Source organism: Dermochelys coriacea, chromosome 14 (genome assembly GCF_009764565.3).
Source record: "Dermochelys coriacea isolate rDerCor1 chromosome 14, rDerCor1.pri.v4, whole genome shotgun sequence".
NCBI classification, from domain to species: Eukaryota; Metazoa; Chordata; order Testudines; family Dermochelyidae; genus Dermochelys; species Dermochelys coriacea.
In genome coordinates this window covers 15,863,647-15,884,598 of record NC_050081.1, presented here as the reverse complement: position 1 = coordinate 15,884,598, position 20,952 = coordinate 15,863,647, and the positions used below count along the sequence as shown (strand labels likewise).

The window sequence follows — 20,952 nt, the reverse complement described above, 5'->3', positions numbered from 1 at the left end:
TAGCCCAAAGTTCATACTCTTCATTCGGAGAGAAGTGGCCCCTAGAATGGTCACCGGAGGGGATCTCAAACTTAGTGTTGGCAGTCCTGAGGCCTGCAAGGGGCAGAGAGAGAGTCGAGCTGCGACCAGCGGTTGGCGCTGGCACAAGGCCGTGCTAGCTCTGAGCCTTAGCCACGCCTCCTCCCCCCACCAGGGCCCCGCTCACCTTTCTTCTTCTGCACCAGGATGGTGTTGTTCTGCAGTGTGCTGGGATCTCCTTCCAGGGTGTAGCGGTAGGTGCAGTCATCGTCCTCGTCCTGGAACGAGCAGTACTCGTTCACCTCCTTCGCTAGAGAGAGAGCAGGGGAAGGGGGCAACTGCTGTCATGGGAGGTAGCATCCAGGGGCTCCCGTTGGGATTGGGCCCCTTGTACTAGGCACTGCTCGCATGCACATGCATGCAGTGCAGGCTCAGGGAAGCCATGTCAGATACACACAGAGCTTTCAGAGTAGCAGCCATGTTAGTCTGTATTCGCAATAAGAAAAGGAGTACTTGTGGCACCTTAGAGACTAGCTTTGACACCCACAGGCTGAGGGCTCAGTACCTTTCTGCAGTTCATCCACCATCTGGATCTTGAAAGGGCAGTCCTTGCATTTCTGCCCCTTCTTCTCCCCGGTCCCCCAGGCCTGGCACTGGACGCAGCTTCGAATGTCTTCGCACACCCCCAGCACGCCCTGTGCACCAGAGACATGATATCGGATGGTGAGAGGGAGAGAGGGAAGGACTCTGAAGGATGAGTGTGGGAGACAATTCATGCACCCTCATCATCAGAGTAAGGGCAGGGGTGGAGAGGGGACATCAGACTGGGGGGGGACTAGAGTGAAAGTGTGTGGTGGTGACATACAAAGAGTGACTCTGCAGCAGAAGGTGAGTGGGAACCCAGCTCAGCTCAGTTCAAATCCCTTTACCGACTCAAACTGAAATCCCAGACAATCCTGGATGCTTTTCCTTTTGGGCCTGAAGGTGGAATTTGGAATCTGAACCCAGATTTAGATTTTGGCAGTTGGCTCCTAATTTCTATATTGAGCAAAACCAAAACCCCAGATTCAAACACATGCACATACACATGCAATGCATGCAGTGTATTAACAGAGACAGGCCCCGGGTCACAAAGTTTTGATCCAGAGCCAAACTTTCCCAAATGTAGGAGATATTTAGATCTGGGGTTTTGAATCAGCCCCATGTCAATAAAATAATGTACACTGATATTCTGCCCTGAGGTAGCAGCTCTCATCTGAGAATCTCAGAGAGCTTTCACAAACATTAACAACCTGAGTCTTCCACACCCCTGAGAAGTAGTGAAGTATATTCCTCATTTTAAAGTTGGGGAAACCGAGGCACCGGGAAGTTAAGTGTCTCAGAGTCAGAAATAGAAGCCAGGAGCTAAATCCCAGACGTACACTCTAACCATTAGGCATGCTCGCTTCCTGTAAATGCATATCTTAGTATACTGTTGTATTTATCAGTTTAATAGCATCTGTGAGCTAAACAGAACTGGCTAAGAGCCTTCTGTGACCATTAAGCAGCCACACCAGCCTTGCTGCCCCAGGATGGAAACCATTCTAACGAGCCTAAGGAGAGAGCAGGACCATCCCCAGGAGATTGCTTCTAGCCTGTATGGTCTCTTGGCCTTGTTTGGAGTTCCCCCCAGCCCTCTCAAGAGCCCCATGTTTCCCCAGAGGCTCAGGAGCCAGGCTGTGAGCAGAGAGATGATGCATTAGGAGTACTGGTCTCTGACCATCAAACTGGGAGCCTTACCAGGGAGTAGCTGATTTCACAGGTGAGATCCGTGTACGGAGAAGACTTGTCGCAGATGCACCTGCCGCATTCACATCTCCCATGGCCATTGCAGATCCCCTGCAGGAGTAGAGGGGCCAGGATCAGCCTCCGACACTAGTGATAAGCCCTCACTTAGTGCTGCTGGTAACAGAAGTCCTAGAGCAGCAGCTCTCCTTCAGTGTTGCCCTGTCAACTTCTCCCCCACCATCCCCATCACTTACCCACAGTGACACCAGCTGGGATAAAAATGATATGGTCCACAAATCCTCATGTGTCAGGGCAGGAGCTGATCATCAACTGGGGTCAGGAAGAAACTCCCCCACTCATGGGATAGCACCGGGCTAGGGAGAGCATTGTGCCACCTGCAGCCGCACTTGCTTCTCTCAGGCCATCCAGCGCCCCAGCTTAATTAGATCCAGATCTTTCTCTGACCCCAAACCCTTTGGATCCAGGGCAGCAGAAAAGTCAGACCTAGCCTCCACCTAGTTTGCCCTCCCCCGCCCCAGCATGGAACAATCCCGCACTCAGTAACCTACCCCTTTGCTGTCGATGCAGGTGTCATTGCTTGTGGGGCATTCACAGCCAGGGCCCCCCCAGCCACTTTCACATGCACACTGACCCATGTAGCAGCGACCACGATCTGCAGAGAAAGAGCGGATGCTACAGGTGAGTGCTGAATTGGGCAGCATCCCTAGCTCCTGATTCCCTGAGGATATTCCTGCCTTTGACTCTCAGTCCCATGAGCCATCCCAGCTGCTCCCTAGAGGATTCCCTCACTGTATCTTAGATAGCTGGGCTTTGTCCTCCTACTTTACCCTTTGAGGGCACATGCCCTCCTCTCCCTGGGGGAGAGGAAAAGAGATAGTTGCAAGCATGGTGCAAAGAAGCAATTGATTATACTGATTACAGACCGGGGCATGATCCAGTTTCATTCAGATCAATGGGCATCTTTCCATTCACTTCAGTGAGGGGTGGGCCAGGACCCAGGGCTCTAATCAGACCTGAGCTGCACCGATCCTTCACTATGGCCCTGGCTCCAAAGCAACTCTAAGGTTAGCAAAGCACACTCCCTTCCTTGTGCTTTGCAGTGTAACCTTCTGGCTCAGGATTTGTGTGGGGCAATGTCTCTCTGTAGTAGTTGGTTCTTAGTGTATAAAAGGATCTACTACTACTACTACCGCCAGCTAAAGGAAATCTCCTTTAGCTCAAGGAGCAGAGGCCTATCTATTGAGAGCCCCATGTCCAGGGTTCTCTCCCCAGAGTCTCTATGAGCAGCAAGATTTGTTACAGGTGCGGGCTGAAAGCCAGGCTTCGAGTTGTATTTAGTATTTGTATTTAGCTATAACTCTCAAGGGATGTCTGGGTCACACGAGACAAGCTTTGGCAGCCATTCTAGGATATTACTGTTCAGAAAAGCTCTTTGCAGAGATGGGTCCTGACCCAACTCTCCGGATCTAACCCCTGCACTGTGGGGCGTTTGCATATCTGGCGTTGAAGCTCACATTTTGAGGGGTGTGAATGGCAAAGCTCTGCACCTGCTTCATTACCAAAATCATGCTCACTTGCCACTGCCTGGGCAGCGCCCCAAGGGAAGGAGCTGCAGGAGCCCCCGAGGCCAGCTAGCAGCTGTGTTGCAGGCGGGCAGGCGCCAGCCTCTCAGCCCCCACTCACCATTGCAGAGGAAGCCGGAGGTGCGTGGGCACTGGAAGTTGTCGAACTGGCAGAAGTCACCCTCGTAGCGCTGGGTCAGGTCCTCAGAATAGCACTGGCATTTCCCACAGAGACACTCGCCCCGCCCCGAGCAGGGCTCTGAGTCTCCAGCGCGGATGCAGGCCTGGTTGTCACTGGAAGAGGCTGTGGAACAGTTACATACGTCCCCTCGCCTGGCAGAGAGAGACACACACACACTGAGAGGTCTTAGAAGCCAGAGGCACCACGGGGCCCATCAGGGGACAGATCCCTGGCACCGGACCCAGTGGGGAGAGTCGCATCCACAGAGAGAGCAGCCATCACATACAGGGTGAGAAAGCCTAAGCCAAGATCTTTTGACCTCCACTGATAACTGAAGCCTGGAGGAGGAGGTTTCCAGGACTGGGTGCCCTATGGAGCAGCACTGGACAGGATCCTTACCAGCCTGGGTAGCAAACGCACTGCCCACAGACGAAGTCCCCTTTGAAACTGCACCTTGACGATCCAACCATCTTTTGCTGTAAACGAAAACGAGAGGGGACATTACTGACCCTCCTCCAGGGACTCAGACCCAGTCACATGTCCCTAGAAGATGGACTAGCAGGCTCTAGGGTCTCTAGGATCCTCTGCTGATGGCCCCTGAGGGCACATGAAGGAGAGAGGGCAGGTGGGGGCTGGGCAGATCTTCAGCAGGACGTGAGGGGAGCTCTTTTTAGCAGGTACTGTATCCCTGGCTCTATGCACAGGCTGTAGCAAAATGTCTCCTTGGCGAGATTAGGAATCTGTTCCACAGGAAGCTGGGAACAATAAACTCACTTCATTTGGGAAGCCCACCTCAAAAGGCCTGGAGACGCTGCCCGCAGCACCCCGAGCAAACACACCTGTAAACTCCATTTCACCCCCAGACCTCCAACGGCAAAACAAATCCACAGCCCCCAAGCTCTTTGCAGTTGATATTACACTACTCACCCCAGCCACTTGTGCATTCATGGCAGCAGCAATGACAGAATTCCTGCTCTAAAAGCACAAACCCTGGCTACCTGAGCTAAAGGAGAATCTCCGTTAGCTGGTAGCTGCAAGGGGCATATGACACATCATTGAGGAGCGAGGATCCCATCTAGTAGAGGGCAGTGGTGCTCACACACACACACATACACTAGCCAATTCATTACAATCCCAGTCTGTAACAGAGCAGAAAATATCCCGAGGTTTCCCCTGGAAGCGAAGAGGGTGGGAATGCAGCCTCCAAACCTGTTCGCAGGGGCAGACGTCGCAGATGACGGAGGTGGCAATTTTCAGACTGTCACTCAAAGAGGAGGGTTTCACGTGAATTACCCCCTGCTGCTCTTTCTTGGGGAGGTTGCAGACGTGCTCCCCGCCCACGTACTCATGAGCTTTCACGTGCACCTGGAAGCTGCCCTGAATGGAAGAGACCCATTTGTTAGTGGCCAGTGGCCAAACACCCTTTCTAGATCCAGCCACTGCTCTGGTGGATTTGAACTGGCGATTTGGAGGCAAGAATCTGGGGAGATTGTAAAGGGAAGGATGGAGACAGCTTGATTTTTTTTTTTTTTTTTAAATACCTATCTCCTTTCCAGGACAATAAATGAATTGTGGGGAACTATCTTGTCCTGGCTGTAGAGGCTCGGCCTGCAAGATACCTCCCACTATTATTCATCTGTATTGCAGTAGCACCTAGAAGCTGCAATAATAAATGAGGGCCCCCATTGTACTAGGTGCTGTACAAATACAGGACAAGACTGTCCCTGCTCCAAGGAGCTTAAGTCCAGCTATTACTCTGATAACATCAGGAACATGCACATTTCAAAACTGCTGTTAACCTACACAAGACAGGAAGGATGGCCCAGCAGTTAGGACACTAGCCTGAGACTCAGGAGACCTGGGTGCATTTCCCTGCTTTGTGAGACTCCCTGCATGACCCTAGGCAAATCACTTAGTCTGGGTGCCTCAGTTCCCCTTCTCTAAAATGGGGATAACAGCACTGCCCTACCTCATAGGGGTGTTGTGAGTATGGATATACTGAAGACTGAGATGCTCAGATACCATTATGATGCGGGACAGCTAAGTCTCCAAGACGGATGGCATGAGGGTTTGTGGAGTGCACAGGAATGCAGGAACCACTTTTCAGAGGCTCATTAATCAAGTGTTAAACGAGCTACAAGACTTTACCCGAGTTTATACTGAGAACATTGCACTGTTTAGCAGTTCTTGGTCAAATCACTGAAACCACTTGGACATTGTGCTAACAAAACTCAGAGATGCAGGTCTTACTGTACAGGTATCAAAATGTAAAACAGAAGCTGATGAAGTTCCTTATTTAGGACATTGGTTAGGAGGTGGCCAAATTTCTTCCAATCCCCTGAAAGTGAAAGCTGTTGTTATCTGGCCTATGGCCCAGACTGAAAAACAAGTCCAGTCTTTGACAGGGTTGGTTAAATATTGCCACCAATTTGTGCACGTTTCAGTGACATTGTGTCTGCTGTCACTGACTTGCACAAAAGCCAAAGCCAAAGTTAAATAAAACAGGGTGGGGACAAAAGCTTGCCAGGAAGGTTTTGATGAGGTAAAGAAAATCCTGTCAGAAAAGCCTGTTCTGCCCAGTCCAAATGTTGACAAAATGTTTGAACTATGCACTAATGCATCGGACACTGGTTTGGGTGTGGCGGTGATGCAAATGGGGGAAAGGAACAAAAAGCTGAAGTAAAAAAAACTGACACCCACTGAACAGAATTATTGTGTCATGGAAAAAGAATGTTATACCATTGTATGGGATGTCAAACCGGTAAGGCCCTGTCTATTAACAGAAGGTTTAGGACCCTGACAGATTGATATCCATTGGTGTAGGTGCATCGAACCCAAGGTACTAATTCCAAACTGCTACACCACGCTCCAAGAACATGGCATGGAAACTGTGCGGATTAAGGGAAGAGAAAATATTATGGCAGATGCCCTGTTCAAGCAAGAGGGTTATGACCCGACACCTGCAGATCAGCCCGTGGCTGACCCTACTGTAAGAGAAGAGGTGTGACCTTAAGAGCCACTCAGTGCCAACTTGCAACGGGTTCACCTTTGTGGAACAGCAAATCCTAACAGGCCTGACAACTCACAACCATTAGCACACCACTTTCATGGTATTTATCCATAAATGATGTCACATGAGGGCTCTAATAAAGGCTTATATCAGAGTAGGGTGGCCAGGTGTCCAGTTTTCCACCTTAAAATCCAGTTGGAATGGGGACCTGACGGTGTCTGGTCAGATCTACTGACTCGACACCCAAAGTCTGGTTACTGGAGGCGGGGAGGCACCAAGCCATCACCCGCACCAGCCCCTACTCAGCCAGGGCCGCCTCCCACCTGCATCCGACGGCTGCAGCTCCCAGCCCCAGCTCTGCAGGTGAGTCCCTCACGACCCTCACAGGGAGTGGCGGGGAGAGGGGAAAAAACAGTGAGCGATGAAGAGAGGGGGAAAGAGGAGCGAATGGGGGGCAGGGGCTCAGGGGAAGGGGCAGAGCAGGAGCGGGTCCTTAGGGGAAAGAGGCAGGATGGGGTGGGACCTGGGTGGCAGGGCAGAAGAGGTTCTGGCACTCCTGCTGGACTGTCCAGTTTTTAAATATTACAAAGTTGCCAACCCTTTGTCATAGTGATCCTCATAATTGTTGTGACGTGTACGTACAGAGGATATTTTAAAAAAGTTATGAATGTATGTACTGTACGATGAACATATGTTCATAAAGTCTGAATCAAGGCAGGGTTGACAAACAAATTTCTGCCAGACACAGGCTGTACATTCACTCGTCTGCCTTGGTTGATGTGTAAATTAAGCATTGCAAGCAAACACAATGGAAGTGCCCCATTTGCAGACAAAGTCAGTATAAAGATGTGAGGTCAACACATCAGGAGGGGTCATCCCAACCAGAACCGGCTCCAGCTTTTTTGCAGCCCCAAGAGGCAAAGAACTAAAAAAAAAAAAAAAAAAAAAAAAGAAAAACCCGATTGAGCTGCCACCGAAGAGGAAGAGAGGGAATGAAGGATTCGCCGCCGCCGAAGACCCGGATGTGCTGCCACAATAACGCAGGGAGTGCCGCCCCTTTCCATTGGCCGCCCCAGGCACCTGCTACCTTTGCTGGTTCCTGGAGCCAGCCCTGATCCCAACTCTCGGGACAAATAATGAATTTGCAGGAGGCGGGAGATATAAGGAGAAGGCAAAAGGACACCTCTTTATCCTTCACTAAGGAAGCAAAAGAACAGCGCTTTTTGCAGTCACGAAAGGGGGATCCCGGCCAGTTGGTTGAAGATGCTGGGAGTTCGCTTTGGATGAGATCAGCCTCTTTAGACAGAGGTTTAGTCTGTTATGTTTAGACTCTAGGAAGTGCGCTCTACTTTGTTTTACATGTAACCATCCTGTTTCCATTATCCTTACTCACTGTCTCTTCAATCTTAATCTTTGATGATAAACTTCTGATTGTTTTCACTATAAATATATCTCAGTGCTCTGATGTCCTATAGGAGCTGATCTTGTGTTGAACCAGTCAAGATGTGCGTAGTGTTCTCTTGGTGACAGAAAACCTGGTAATTTCTGTGAGCGTCCAGTGTCAAGGGCTGGATGTAATAGGAGAACTCTTCAAAGGGACTCGGGGAGTGGGGTGCATCTACTGTTCACCTGCAAGGCAAAGTTTGGCTGGCATAGCCCAGAGAAGATTGTTTGGGTGTCTGACAACTGGTGGTGTCAGGGTGCTGACACCCAGTGCAGCACAAGCAAGTCTCTCTCATGCTGAAGGCAGGGAGGTAACAAAGTGACTCACAACCCTGGGCACCCTAAGAACCGTTAAAGATGGATAGAAGCTCATTGTAGGACTTACCACTTCCCCGCGGGTGACATGGAACGAGCCAGACTCTGTCTTTACATATTTCAAGGAGGTAAATTCTGTCTTCATGGACTTAGGGACTGAGTCTGCCCGGATGTCCATCTTGGAACGGATACGCTGGGATGGAAGAACGAAAGATATATCCCAACAGCACTTATCTTCAGCACATAACCCATCCACATCACCCCTTCACATCTGTCCAGGAAGTGGCAAAGGGCTCCACTGCTCTTTCCCTGGCAGAATGCTCCCCCTACCCAGCTATCCAGTGGCTTGATTCTCTGAGCTAGACTGAGACCCCAGTCTCTTACCTCGAAAGCCACGCGAATCAGCTCCACAATATTGGAGGAGTCTTCCTGCAGCACCCCGATTTCCGAGATGGGGAAATACTTGTGCAGCTTCTGCAAAATAAAGGGAGAGGAAGCTAAGCCACAAACCCTTGCAGGAACACTGCAGTTCGAGACACCCATGCAAGGGTTCATTTCCATAAACCAGCAGCAAAGGTAACAGAGCCCCACCCTCAGGCTATGAACAGCCAATGGGAGTTTGTGCTGGAGCTGACAGCTGGTGGATGGTGTTTCTCTGAAGCCTGCCTAAAGCGAGACATCCCTGGCCCCATCTTGCTCAGGTTGTTTAAGTCAGTTCTTAATAAAAAGCAGTGGCTTCCCCCATGTCACCTCCAGATTCAGAGCGAGCATCACTCCAAACATGACGGAAGTGAAGATGCACAGTGGGGAATGGCTGGGGGCACATTCAGATCAGCAGCTGCTGCTACCATCAATTTTCTATGCACAGGACAGGCGGCACGTGGGACCTTGTCATTCTGAATTCCCTCCCCCTCCACCCGCATTCATCAACACGACAAACCCAGTGGGACAACCCCACTCAGTCCGGGGGACGGGCCTGGGGATCTTTTGGGGGGATGGATTTGGAGGGTGGCCTACTCAATGCCCAGAAGCGAGAAGGACCTCTTCCTTTCTGCACCCCATACCTTTCCCACTTTAGTGTAGGCTTTTCTCTGGCACTTGCCATTGCAGTGCCTGGGCCCCACAGCACCAGAATGAATTTCACCCCTGGAGTGGGGGAAGGGTGATTATCCCCATTTTGCAGTGGGAACACGGAGGCACAGAGATGAAGTGACTTTCCCGAGGTCACTCGGGGAGTCTGCAGCAGAGGTGGGAACAGAATGGAGGTCTCCTGAGTTCCAGTCCAGTGCCTTATCCACAAGGCCATTCTTCCCTTTGCCCTGTCATTAGCCAAACATTTGCACAATACGCCTCCCCAGATCTTCCTCTCACCTAACACAACAGGCACATCGGAAGCATTTCACTAACCAGCTCGAGGTGGAATGAGAGCTAGGCCTGAGTGAAAAGCCTGGATTTCACCGTCTGCGAACTGTGGGAAGGTTTTGATTCGGATCAGAACTTGACAGCTGTCCTCTCTCTCTATAATAGGCCAAACCAAAACCTGGGCTCTGCAGCTGGACACACTCAGACCCCTACCTTACGTCTCAGACCCATCTTCATATGGAGCTCAAATACCTTCAGCAGGAAAACAGAGCCAGAGATCTCCTCAGGAGAAAAACACACCTGAGACAAACCTCGCCAGCCACTGGATGTCCTCATTGCTTCCCAAGAAGCATATACCCAACCCCTGCCCACCAGCACTGAGCCCCACAGGAAGTCAGAATGGGGGGTTCCTGTGGATCTGATAGTGCTCAACCGCAACCTCGCCCCGCTCCAGACTGATCAGTCCCTGGCGCCTGCTGAAGATGAAGGCAGATTAGGTGATGTGGTTTAACACGTCAGAGAAGAGAGGAACATGTGCCCCTCCCCAGGAGTCCTCCTTAGGAAGTAATTTAAGGCTCCAGGTTCAGAAGCACTGAGCGCAGGCAGCTCCCATTGACGCTCATCACTTCTGAAGTCAGGACCCTTCGCTCCTTGAGCTGCAATGCCCAGTTCAGAGTGGGTAGCGGTGCCACATCACACGGCCCGTTTGCTCCATCGCAGGAGAGGGGAGACAGACTCAAGGGGAAGGGGAAATGCCAGAGTATGCCAACAAAGGATAGTGCCCGAAAAATTCAGTTTCTGGAGAACCCAAATGAGATATTTTGGCTTGCCGGCTGCCTGTCAAAGCAGAAAGTGAAACTGACAAGGGCCTTCCAACCAAGAAGAAGCTGCCGTTTTCCTGATGGAAAGTGGAATTGTTTTGGCAAAACTGAAATTTTTCCCCCACAGAAAATTTCAAAAATGTTGAGAAAAGGGCATTTTCCACTGGAAAATCATTCTAAGAATTCCTGGTCAGCAGATCCCTAGGATCGTGACCAGCACACCCTTTGCTACATCACAGCCAAACTACTAACAGAGGTTGGTCCAATAAAAGGTAGTACCTCACCCACCTTGACCAGCTAAATTACAGGCTGATATGTGGGTCTCCTGACAGAGATTTGATCCCATTCAGCATCCGTACAGTTTTCCTCCTAAGCAGTCCCTTGATCTCCCTCTGAGGTACTTATCTGACCCCCTGACTAGGGTGACCAGGTGTCCGGTTTTCAACCAGAACACCCGGTTGAAATCGGATCCTGGCAGCTCCGGTCGGCATTGCTGACCAGGCCGCTGACTGTCCAGTTGGTGGCGCCGCGCAGCGGGGCTGGCAGGCTCCCTGTTAGCCTCCATGCCACGCAGCTCCCGGGAAGCAGCCAGCATGTCCCTCCTCCAGCTCCTTCAAGGAGGGGCAGCCAGGGTTCACCACACACTGCCCCTGCCCAAGCGCCGCCCCCGCAGCTTCCATTGGCCGGGAACCATGGCCAATGGGAGTTGCGGGGGCGGCACCTGCGGACAGGGCAGCACACAGAGCCACCTGGCTGCGCCTCCACATAGGAGCAGGAGAGGAGACATGCCGCTGTTTCTGGGAGCTGCTTGAGGTAAGTGCTGCCTGGAGACTGCACCCCTGAGCCCCTCCCATGCTCCAACCCCCTACCCCAGCCCTTATTTCCCTCCCACCCTCCAAACCCCTCGATCCCAGCCCAGAGCACCCTCCTGCACTCCATACCCCTCATCCCCAGTCCCACCCCAGAGCCTGCACCCTCAGCCAGAGCCCTCACTCCCCCACCCAGCGGGGGCCGGGCCCCAGAGAAGGGGAGTGGCATGGGCGGGGTCTTGGAGGGTGGGGGGAGCAAGGCAAGGCAAGGCAAGGGTGTTCGGTTTTGTGAAAGTAGAAAGTTGGCAACCCTACCCAGGACCAGTGCTTAACTCCCTGTGCCTCCCACCCAGCTGTCTGCCCGCCCACCCCTTTCACCTCGTAGTAGCTGTAGGAGTGGTTGGTGACGGCGAAGATTGGGATGATGTTGTGCTGGCCCAGCAGGCGCACCAAGGTGGGCACAGAGGGGTAGTCCTGCCTGGTGTCGTAGGTATAGGTGCCCACTCGGTTCAGGTGACACTGCTCATCATTCCTTGGCAGGATCCCTGACAGGACGTTGGTGCCATCAGCTTCATAGTGGAAGGCAGACTCGGTGGAGAACAGCAGCAGGTGCGTGCTGTCATTCCTCCAGCCGATCTTCTCCTAGGGCCAGAGGGAAGTGGGGTGATGGGCATTTCATTCACTTGCCCATCAAACACAATGCCCAGAGCCAATCCCAAGTGAGCGCGCTGGCAGTGGCAGGCAGGGCTTTTCAGAGCATGGCATCTGACTCCTCACTTGAAGTCGCTGGGGCTCTGGGTACCAGCCTCCATTTATAATCCCCGCCTTCGCCACTAGTGCACACATCCAACTGCCACGCAGCCCAGGGAGTTCAAAAATAGCAGGGATGAAAGGGCTAAGCCCCTTCCCTGCTCCCCCAGTGCACATCTCCCACTGAGCCTCTGGGGAGGTCCGGGGAGATCCAGCCACAGTGGAGAAACAGGCAGTTTCCTGGATATATCTGGCAGGGTGCTGGCCTACTGATAAGGGAAATACCCGTTTCTCCAGCCAGCCAGAACACATGCTGCCATGACTTGCTGGCCTCTGGGGAGCAGATCCACACAACCCTAGGAACAAGGGAACATTCAGAGGGCAAGAGGACCCAAGGGGAACCCCGTAGACTGGGGGCACCTTCTCAGTGGGGTTTACTCTAGGAAGACGAGACAAGCTGCCGTCTCAGCAACAGCAGCAGGTGCAGCGGACTGGCCATCCTGGGAGAGCAGTAGCTCCCACCAGGTATGGCCCTGAGTTCTGGGCTCAGGTTAGCCACACTGCTAGTCACCCATCCCACCTGCTGTCGCTCTCCCATCAAACACACAAACCATCTAAAGGAGCCAGCCCCCTCCATACTCACCTTGCAAACAGCCGTCTGTAGGATGGCATCAAAGCCCCCCTCTGGGGCGTCCAGGTTGCCCGAGATGCGCTCTTTCATCAGCTCCTGGCTGAAATGATTGATGTTGCTGGTCAGGCGGATGACATTTTTGAAGGAGAAGGGCGAGTCGGCATCCCTCCAGGGCTCTCGCAGCCTGATGGAAAAAAGGGGAAGCAAGGGCTTTCAAATGGGGCTTGGCTACTGAAGTCATCAAGAGATCATCACATATGGTGCCATAAACATGTCTGGCACAGAGCGAGGTACTGCACCTGCAAGGCATGGGACAAGAGGATGTACAAGGAAGGGCCCTGCATGAGGATCACCAGTGAGAAGGTAGAAGAGATCCCGGGAGCAATTGGTGCAGAAAGAAAGATTAGAAGCAGGAGAGACAGGTGGTCCCAGATCAAAGACCCCTTTTCCAGGTAGCAGGAAGGCATGAAGCTGAGAGATCTAAAAAGTGACATGAGGAGCAGCGAGGGGAGATGAGTGGAAGGAGCACTGGCAGCGAGAGCAGAGACGTGAGTAGGAGCAGGATCATGCAAGACTCTGAAGGCACCCAGTCATCTAGTCTCCTGAAGGTGGTAATACTTTGGTCTAATTCTGGTTGTTGGCTTGGCATGGAAGGAACTGGATGGTGTTTAGTGATATACAGAAGGCCAGACTAGATGATCTGGTCCCTTCTAGCCTTAAACTCTATAAAAGAATGTATGGCTCGAATTTGTTGTTGTAGGAAAGGGGAAGCCAAGGATGGAACCCAAGGATCAGGACCGACGTGGGCTTGTGGCAGGACAGGTAGCCGATGGCATTGGTCATGACGTTTGGGAGACACCAGCACGGAGGGCAGGAAGGCAAGAAAGAAGAGGTTTGCAGTTATCAAAGCAAGAGAAGAAACCTGGACAGGGGGTTGAGCACTTGAGACTGTGGAGCAGGGGAGCCAATTAGGAGACAGACTAGCGTTCCCTGACCAATCTCATTGAAGCCTGTCCATCGGGGCCTCTCAGCGTCACTTACTTCTCAGGTCTCATGTCTGTTTGTGGAGCTGAGACTTTGTCCACAAACTTGCCAAATCCGATCGTGTAATTGGAGGTCAGGGTTTGCAGGAATTCCGCTGGCAAGGAGGAAGGAAGGGAGAGAGAGCAGTCAGCTGGGATGCACTGGCAGGGACCAGAGCCCTTTCCCCATCATCTTCACATGGAGCCGTTCTGAATCCCATGCCTCAGGTAAGGCTCCTGGCTAATGCAAGGGGTTATGGGATGAGGGAAACAGAGCGTCTGGGTCATTGCGCACCACACAGAACACACCAGCTCTCTAGGACACTGGTTCCCAGCTTTGCTTAGTACGAGACTAGAAAAGAGGACTCATGATGGGCCCTGTAGTGCAGCAAGGGCCAGAAGAAACACTCCAGGTGGGGAGAGGGATCCCAGGCCAGAAAGAGCCAGGTGCGTCACAAAGCAGCGAGGGCCAACAACAAACACCTGGTGGCCAGATGCACACAGCCCCTCTGCTGGTTGTTACTCTTCCCTACCCTGGGTGGAGATTCTCTGCCCATGCTGTCAGTAGGGGGACCTGGCTTCCCATCCTCTCCTAGCATGCCTAGCTCCAGCCTCACCTAGCTTCTGGCCCATCTTTTTGAGGTTGCTCAAGTCGTTAGACATGGAGTAGGAAAAGTCCATAAGGATGTAGAGATCCACAGGGCTCTGGAGGGGCTGGAAGACGTCCATATTGAAGCTGGCCTCCTCACCAGCTCTCAGCCGCATGATCATCTGCTGTGGGGACACCTGGGTTTTCTTCAGAGACATGTCAATGCTAACATTCTGCCAGAGGAGAGAGCGGAAAAGTGTTAGCAGAGCAGCAGAGGAGATTCCACCCAGGTGCTTGCGATGAGGGGCAGAGGTAATAGCTGGGGTCTGGTGAACAAGGGGTCAACTTTCATTCTCCTTCCCCTTGCATGTGCTCAGGGGAAGCACTGCTGGGGACACCTGGCGGGACTGATGCCAGTGGGAAACCCCTGCACCCAGGTGAGGCTGCGTTAACCCCCCCCCAGCTGGAGACGTCTGTTTATTTTTGAGCTAACTAGGTGGACTGCTTCTTATCCATGAGATTTCTAAGGACAGGCCCTCGCTAACTGTGCCCGGATGTGTCTAACCTACCTGAGGACGGAGAGCTTTGAGAATAGTTTATTCTGCTGCCCTGTCAGCATGAGGGATGGTCCTTCCATTGCCCACCCCACTCCAGCTGCACCAGCGATGGCAAGGGGGAAGCCCCAGAGAGGCCATGTTGATGGGGCAGGGTGAGAGGACAGTGCAAGGTCACCAGCAGCTGGTCTACTTTAGGGCTGGAGGAGCTACACTGTACGAGAGCAACAAAAGGGAGAGGTTGCCCCAAATTCGCCATGCCAACGAGGCCTCGGTGCCCTTTGTGGTGGGGTGGGGGTGGCCGTTACCCCTTTCCAAGAGGAACTGTGCTGTGATCCCAAACTCATTTCGGGTGGGCTGCCAAACAGGCATCAGGGCTTCCAATCAATAGCTATCAACTGGAGCTGGGCAACATGGGTCAAATGTTGACGACTTTGTTTCCAATAGTGCGGAAAAAGATCCAGGACATTTTCACAACATTTCCCTGCCCCTTCCCCATGTCCTGACCCACTCAGCTATCAACCTTGGCTGAATTCTGACTGGTGCCCTAGAGGTGAAAGGCTGTGTTATCCCATTACCCACGCCAGCGTTAGCCTGTCCAGCTGCGTCACCCACTCCTGAATTTCGAACAGAGCTTGACATGCGCATGTCGTTTTGTTCATGCATCCGTTTCACCACAGGGCTTTGAGAATGGGGTATGTTAATCAGCTAGCAAAGAGCATATCCTGTTTTGCTTATGTAAACAATAGCTGCTGGTATGTATATTCGCCTAGCCGTGTGGAATTGCAAAGAAGTATTTAGGAATCTGGAGTGGGTTCTCTCGGCGGATTACAAGAACCAGAAGGTGAGGTTCGGGACACGCTGATGTCCCTTGAAGAGCTGTGCGAATGCAATCAAGCGAAAGGCTTGTCAAGGAAACAAGGAGCAGAACATTGGTGGATCATCTCCAGGGCCCTAGTGCTCTTTGCTCACCTTCTGAACCAGCATCTCTCCTCTCACGTACACAATGCTGGCCTGGCTGCAACCATAGCTCACCAGGTTCTCTCTCAGATCACATCGTGATTCTTTGAAGATCTGTGACCACAGGAGAGGAAAAACCACAGAATTAGGAAACAAACAGAGCCCCAGGAGGACGGGAAGCATGGGGGCGGGGGGGGGTCAGCCAGCCAGCCGGCCCTTCCTCCGCTAGGATGGGAGCGGGCAGGAGTGGAAAAGGCTCAGCGGGACAGGCATTTCGGCTTCACGAGAGACTGCCCCTTGGACACCTCTCCGTTGCAGGTCCCAACTCCCCTCCCGTTCGTGAGGACCAGGGTGTTCAGCCAGTCAGCCCTCTCCCCCTGCAAACGCTTACCCCCCGGAGAGCATATAAAAGATATTGAAACTGTCATCTTAGATAGAAAAGAGGGAGAGTCCCCCACCTGTTCACTCTTCCACCTCTCCCACATTGTGGGCTTAGTGTTCTCTGTGCTTCACATCCCATTTCCTCTCTGCTCCCTCTCTCCTGCCCTCCCTCCCTCTATTGAGCCAAGGATCAGGCTTATCTGAGTCTGAAATTACAACAAAGCCCTCTTAAAAATTCCTCACTGGTCCTCATTTCCTGCATTCTTGGTTCACTTGAGTCCCTCCCCAGCCTGCTCTCATCTTTCTTTCTCTCCCGCACACAGAGCCAGCACCTCTCCTGTGGTCTATCCTGTGCACCCCCCTCACTCTGCTGGGACCGGGGCCCTGCTACCTGACGAGGCAGCTTTGCAAGAAATGCGTTTGCACTCTCGCCACTGGGCTATCCAACTCATGTCTGGGCAGATCTGCACCGTGGTAACTTGTGCCATTGGACTGGAGAGACTGGGGACCAGGAGGCAGTGGGGAAATTGTTTTGTCTGATCACAGCCCAACCCCTCGTCTCACAGTAGGGTACGTCAGACCCAAATGCCCACCCCTCGCTCTCATTCCAGAGTTGGGGGTTGGCGTCTATCCTTGAGCAGCCAAAGATCCCTGCTCTGAGCCCACCACAAACCATCCCCCTGCCTGGGTTATACTGCCACTAGGTTCATTTCCCTTTGGACCCATTTCTTGAGAAAACAGGATCTACAGGAGACTCTTATACAGCTCCCCTAACAGGGAGGCTCTCCGGCAGTCTGAGCGAGGGCTGCACTGAGGAGGTGGCAGGTCAAAAGAGAGACGGGCCTGAGCCCAAATCTTGGAATACCCCCAAACTGTCTGTGAGTGATAGACAGAGACAGCGTGGAGCCACATGTTGCCAAAGCCGGGATCCAGCCTCTTAGAAGGAGAGGGCTCAGTTGTGAAGCTGGATCCAAACACAGGTTCCCTCTCTTGGAGGCTGATGGGAAGCCTCTCTCTAGTGAAAGGCCATGTGACCACACTGTGCGTGACAGTCCTGGGAGGGAGGCGCTCACCTCGTCCGTGCAGTATGAGCAGTCCTTGCTCACTCGGATACACTCTGTGCAGCTTCTTGCTCTGGAGGCCACGCAGCGATTAACTAGGAGGCAAGATCAAACACATCAAGAGCGGAAGAAGCCGGCCTGACCTCAGAAAGCGAGAAGGGGTGAGCCAAGATCAGAGGGTCTGGGCCGGCTCCCAGTCAATAGGAGTTTTATCGCAGACTTAGTGGGAGCTGGCTCAAAACCAGAGAGACTGCGTGTATGTCAGACAGATCAACGGAAGCGAGCTATGGAGCAAGTGCATGCAAAAGAACTAGGAGGGTGTGTTAAAGAGCATTGCCTTGGATAGCACCAGGGCCTAGCAGACAGGACACCTGGATGCTACCCACAAGCTCTGCCACACATTCAGCATTTCAGGAGTGATTGGAATAGGAGTAGATACAAGGCGGCTACTTAGCAGGCCAGGAGAAGGCAGCTGGAGAGGCATGTGCCCCACAGCTCCCGGGGCCAAGGACTTCAGCAGCGTAACTGGAGTAGGAGAGACAGACACAAGAGCTGAACTTACTTCTGTTCTTTTGGCACAAGCATACGTCACAGACCATGACCAACAGGAGCAGCCCGGCCAATGTCCTTTGGAGCAGCACATCCATCCTCTTCCTCCTGGAAATGCACAAGCCAACAATGTTACAAGGAGTGTGTGTGGAGTTTTATATTGGGGATAACCTATGCAACGTATCCAACACATGAGCAATCACAGCCAAGCAGTTGTGGGGCTGCAGAGAACTCTACCTCCAGACAGGTTTGCAGCATGGGGTGATTGGCAGAGCCCTCACAAATAGGAACACCCCACCACTACACAGAGAGATGTGTGTGTGGGGGATTTTATACCGGAATTAACCCATGGGATACTGGAGCAGGACAGGGGAATGAAGCAGGGTCTTTAGTTTCCCAAACAGGTGTTTCAGCTTTAAAGCGGCTAGTGATCTGTGCAAATGGGTTGAATATCCCAGTGCATCCCTGTGTGTAGTGCCCTCATGCTGGCAGCAGCCACTGCCCTGTTCAGCACAGATTTTATTGGGTCACCTTTCCCTGGCAGGCTCACTCATATCCAGAAACACGCTGTGCTCTGCGACTGGAGCCCAGAAGGGGCCCTAGAACGATGCCTAGCAGCAATTAGGTCTGGTTAGCAGTCTCTGAATAGGAAAATGCCCAGCCCTGTAATATTAGTGGGTGCTGCAGGTCTGGTGTGAGGTACATCAGCAGAGCGGCAGGACAAACAGATGGGGGCTGTGGGCTGGGATCAAAGCGCCCTGGCAGAACTGCATGGGGAGGCATGCACAACGCTTGCCTGGCTCTGGCAGAGCTAGTCAGTCTCTACTCAGGAGAGGACCCAAGTAGTCTCCCTCCCCCTCTCTTAGCTGCCCACTCCTCCCTTCACAGAGATCCTCCTTGCTCAGGAGTCGCTGTGTGTTTCAAAGGCTCCAGTAACCGCTGGTTCTTCTGCGGAGCTACCCTTCTCAGCAGAGCTACAAACACGTATAGTTCTCTGCCTTCCAGCCCCAACTAAGGAGGAGAAGCCACTAATACTGATTGTCTCCACCATCCCATGGTTGCCTATGGACCAACAATAGGGTAGGCCATGGCTAATCAGAGCCCAGTGCCAGTCAGCCAGCATGACTCACAGTCAGAGCAAATACCTCCTTTTCCCGTGGTCAGGGCCCAGTGGTCTAATGAAAGACAGAGAAGGAAAAACAAGGTACCAAATTCCTCCTTTTGGCTACTTTCTATTGTAGTAAGAATTTCTAGAATGGCACCAACCACCCTGGCAAGTGCCAGACTTTCACGGTGAACCCTGATGTTTGGCCCTGTGACAGGCTATTGAACCAGTTTGCATCCTTGAGAGCCTGTGAAGAGCAACTTTCACCCTCTGTCTGTTCCAAAGCTGCAGCCGCACTGAAGTCAAACTAGTTGTAAAACGCTGACTTGTTAAATCATGTTTCCTGTGGCCATGCATGAACTTGCAATATTTTATTCAGCCATTAGATGTCTCTGGCTACTGCACTGTGCTCTATATGGGGTGTGGGGCCCCTGGGGAAACAAAGGAGACAAAACTTTGTAGTTTTCCATTATAGACACCTCCTCTGCCAGGAGGACTGATTCCCAGTATTGCTACATGTGGGCAGGAAAATTAAAAACATCAAGACCGAAGTCTAGCTTAAGGTACTAAAGTACCTCGAGCTAGAGGATGCAGGCACAGTGCAAGGTTGACTCTCACAACAAAGATTCCCTGGGGCTAGTCAGTTTGTTTCTCCATCTCGGGGTAATCCATGCTCCTGAGCATGATGTTAAAATATCAAGAGCCTTATATAAAAGTGTCTGAAATCAGCAGAAAGACTCCCATTGACTTTATGGGCTTTGGGCCAGGTGTAGATCCAGCAAAGACTTGCCTCCAGGTCCCTTCCAGTCCTACCTCTCTATAGTTCTGCATTTATCTGCATGGTGAGTTGCTCCATTGAAGCTCACGGAACTGCTCGCAGTGTATAACGCTTAGCATGTGCATCAGGCTGCCAGATTAGGGCCTCAGCGCTCAAGCACTGGCCTCTCCCTCTTGGTGTTATACTGCACTGTTCATTAGAGCACCTGGATAACATGACGAGATGTACTCTGTTCATGTACCTTGCTGCTGTGGCTTAAGCATTCAGTCCCACTGGTTTATCAAGTTTAAAGTGAATTTAGAGCTGGTGGAAGGTGCTACGTTGACAGCTGTGGAGATCATTGTCCTCTGGTTACTCCCAGCTGTGGCTTCCTGCCCTGACTCCCTGACAGAGCATTTCAGCCCGACCTGGAGGCACCCATCTCTAAGGAGTCTGAGGATATTTCAACCTCTGCCCGCATTCAGACTTTGGTGCTTCTGCTGTCACTGCCAGCAAAGTTCCAGTTAATGCCAGGTGCACTGTGGGCAGCTGCCCATTAGGCACTGCACTGAGACGACCATCTCATTTGGCACCAGATGGTAACAGTTTCCAATTATTGATGAGCGGGATTGGTTCTGAACTGGGGAAAGTCTCCCATTCCCATGAGCTGCCTCCTGAGCCCTAGTCCTGATGACATGATCATAACGAGAGGCAGGGAAACACCAGTTGCTCAAACTCTCCAGCAACGAGCACTATAGAAATGCCTTGAAACACCATCCCCAGTTGAGACCCAAAGGATGGGCTCTCTTCCCAAGCGAGAAGGAGAAAACACAGAGGTAAACCTCCCTGCACTGCCACTACCAGCACTCAGCAAAACCCACTCCACCACACATCCAAAGAGCCCATGGCTGTTGTGAAGACCCTGCATTTGATGCCTGCTATGTCACACGGGCACTGGTGTTGGCATGCCAAGCTCACAGATAGATATATATATCTATCTAACTCCAGAGGAGGGAGGGTACTTGGATTGTTTAGAGGAAAGACAGGAAAGAACCATTAGGGGAGAGTGAGTCACCATGTGCTATTCAGTGCCTTGGGCACACAGGCTGCCATCAAGTCGTGGTTAGATAAAAGACAATAAAATCCAGCCCCATTTTAACAGCAATGTTGCCATGCAACAGACCAGGGAACGTGCGCGTCTGTAAGAATCCCGTTAGTGTGCTCTTCAGGGCAGGGGCTGCGGTCTCTTACTAGGGTTTTATATTACACCTAGCACAATGGGTC

The 20,952-nt window shown here is 52.2% G+C and overlaps 1 protein-coding gene across 8 annotated transcripts in view; it reads right to left on the bottom strand.

The window, feature by feature from the left end:
* ITGB4 (integrin subunit beta 4) overlaps positions 1–20,952 on the bottom strand; it is a 57,261-nt gene that overhangs the window by 27,034 nt on the left and 9,275 nt on the right. For all 8 annotated transcript variants that reach the window (XM_043497356.1, XM_043497358.1, XM_043497357.1 and 5 more), the window contains exons 2-17: positions 17,820–17,914; positions 17,270–17,352; positions 15,828–15,929; positions 14,330–14,534; positions 13,732–13,828; positions 12,703–12,874; positions 11,688–11,951; positions 8,702–8,791; positions 8,388–8,510; positions 4,759–4,926; positions 3,949–4,025; positions 3,490–3,701; positions 2,355–2,458; positions 1,798–1,896; positions 584–713; positions 206–328 (exon numbers count right to left, since the gene is read on the bottom strand). In XM_043497356.1, the coding sequence (XP_043353291.1) occupies positions 206–328; positions 584–713; positions 1,798–1,896; positions 2,355–2,458; positions 3,490–3,701; positions 3,949–4,025; positions 4,759–4,926; positions 8,388–8,510; positions 8,702–8,791; positions 11,688–11,951; positions 12,703–12,874; positions 13,732–13,828; positions 14,330–14,534; positions 15,828–15,929; positions 17,270–17,352; positions 17,820–17,914 (2,144 nt within the window). The remainder of the gene's footprint in view (positions 1–205; positions 329–583; positions 714–1,797; positions 1,897–2,354; positions 2,459–3,489; positions 3,702–3,948; positions 4,026–4,758; positions 4,927–8,387; positions 8,511–8,701; positions 8,792–11,687; positions 11,952–12,702; positions 12,875–13,731; positions 13,829–14,329; positions 14,535–15,827; positions 15,930–17,269; positions 17,353–17,819; positions 17,915–20,952) is intronic.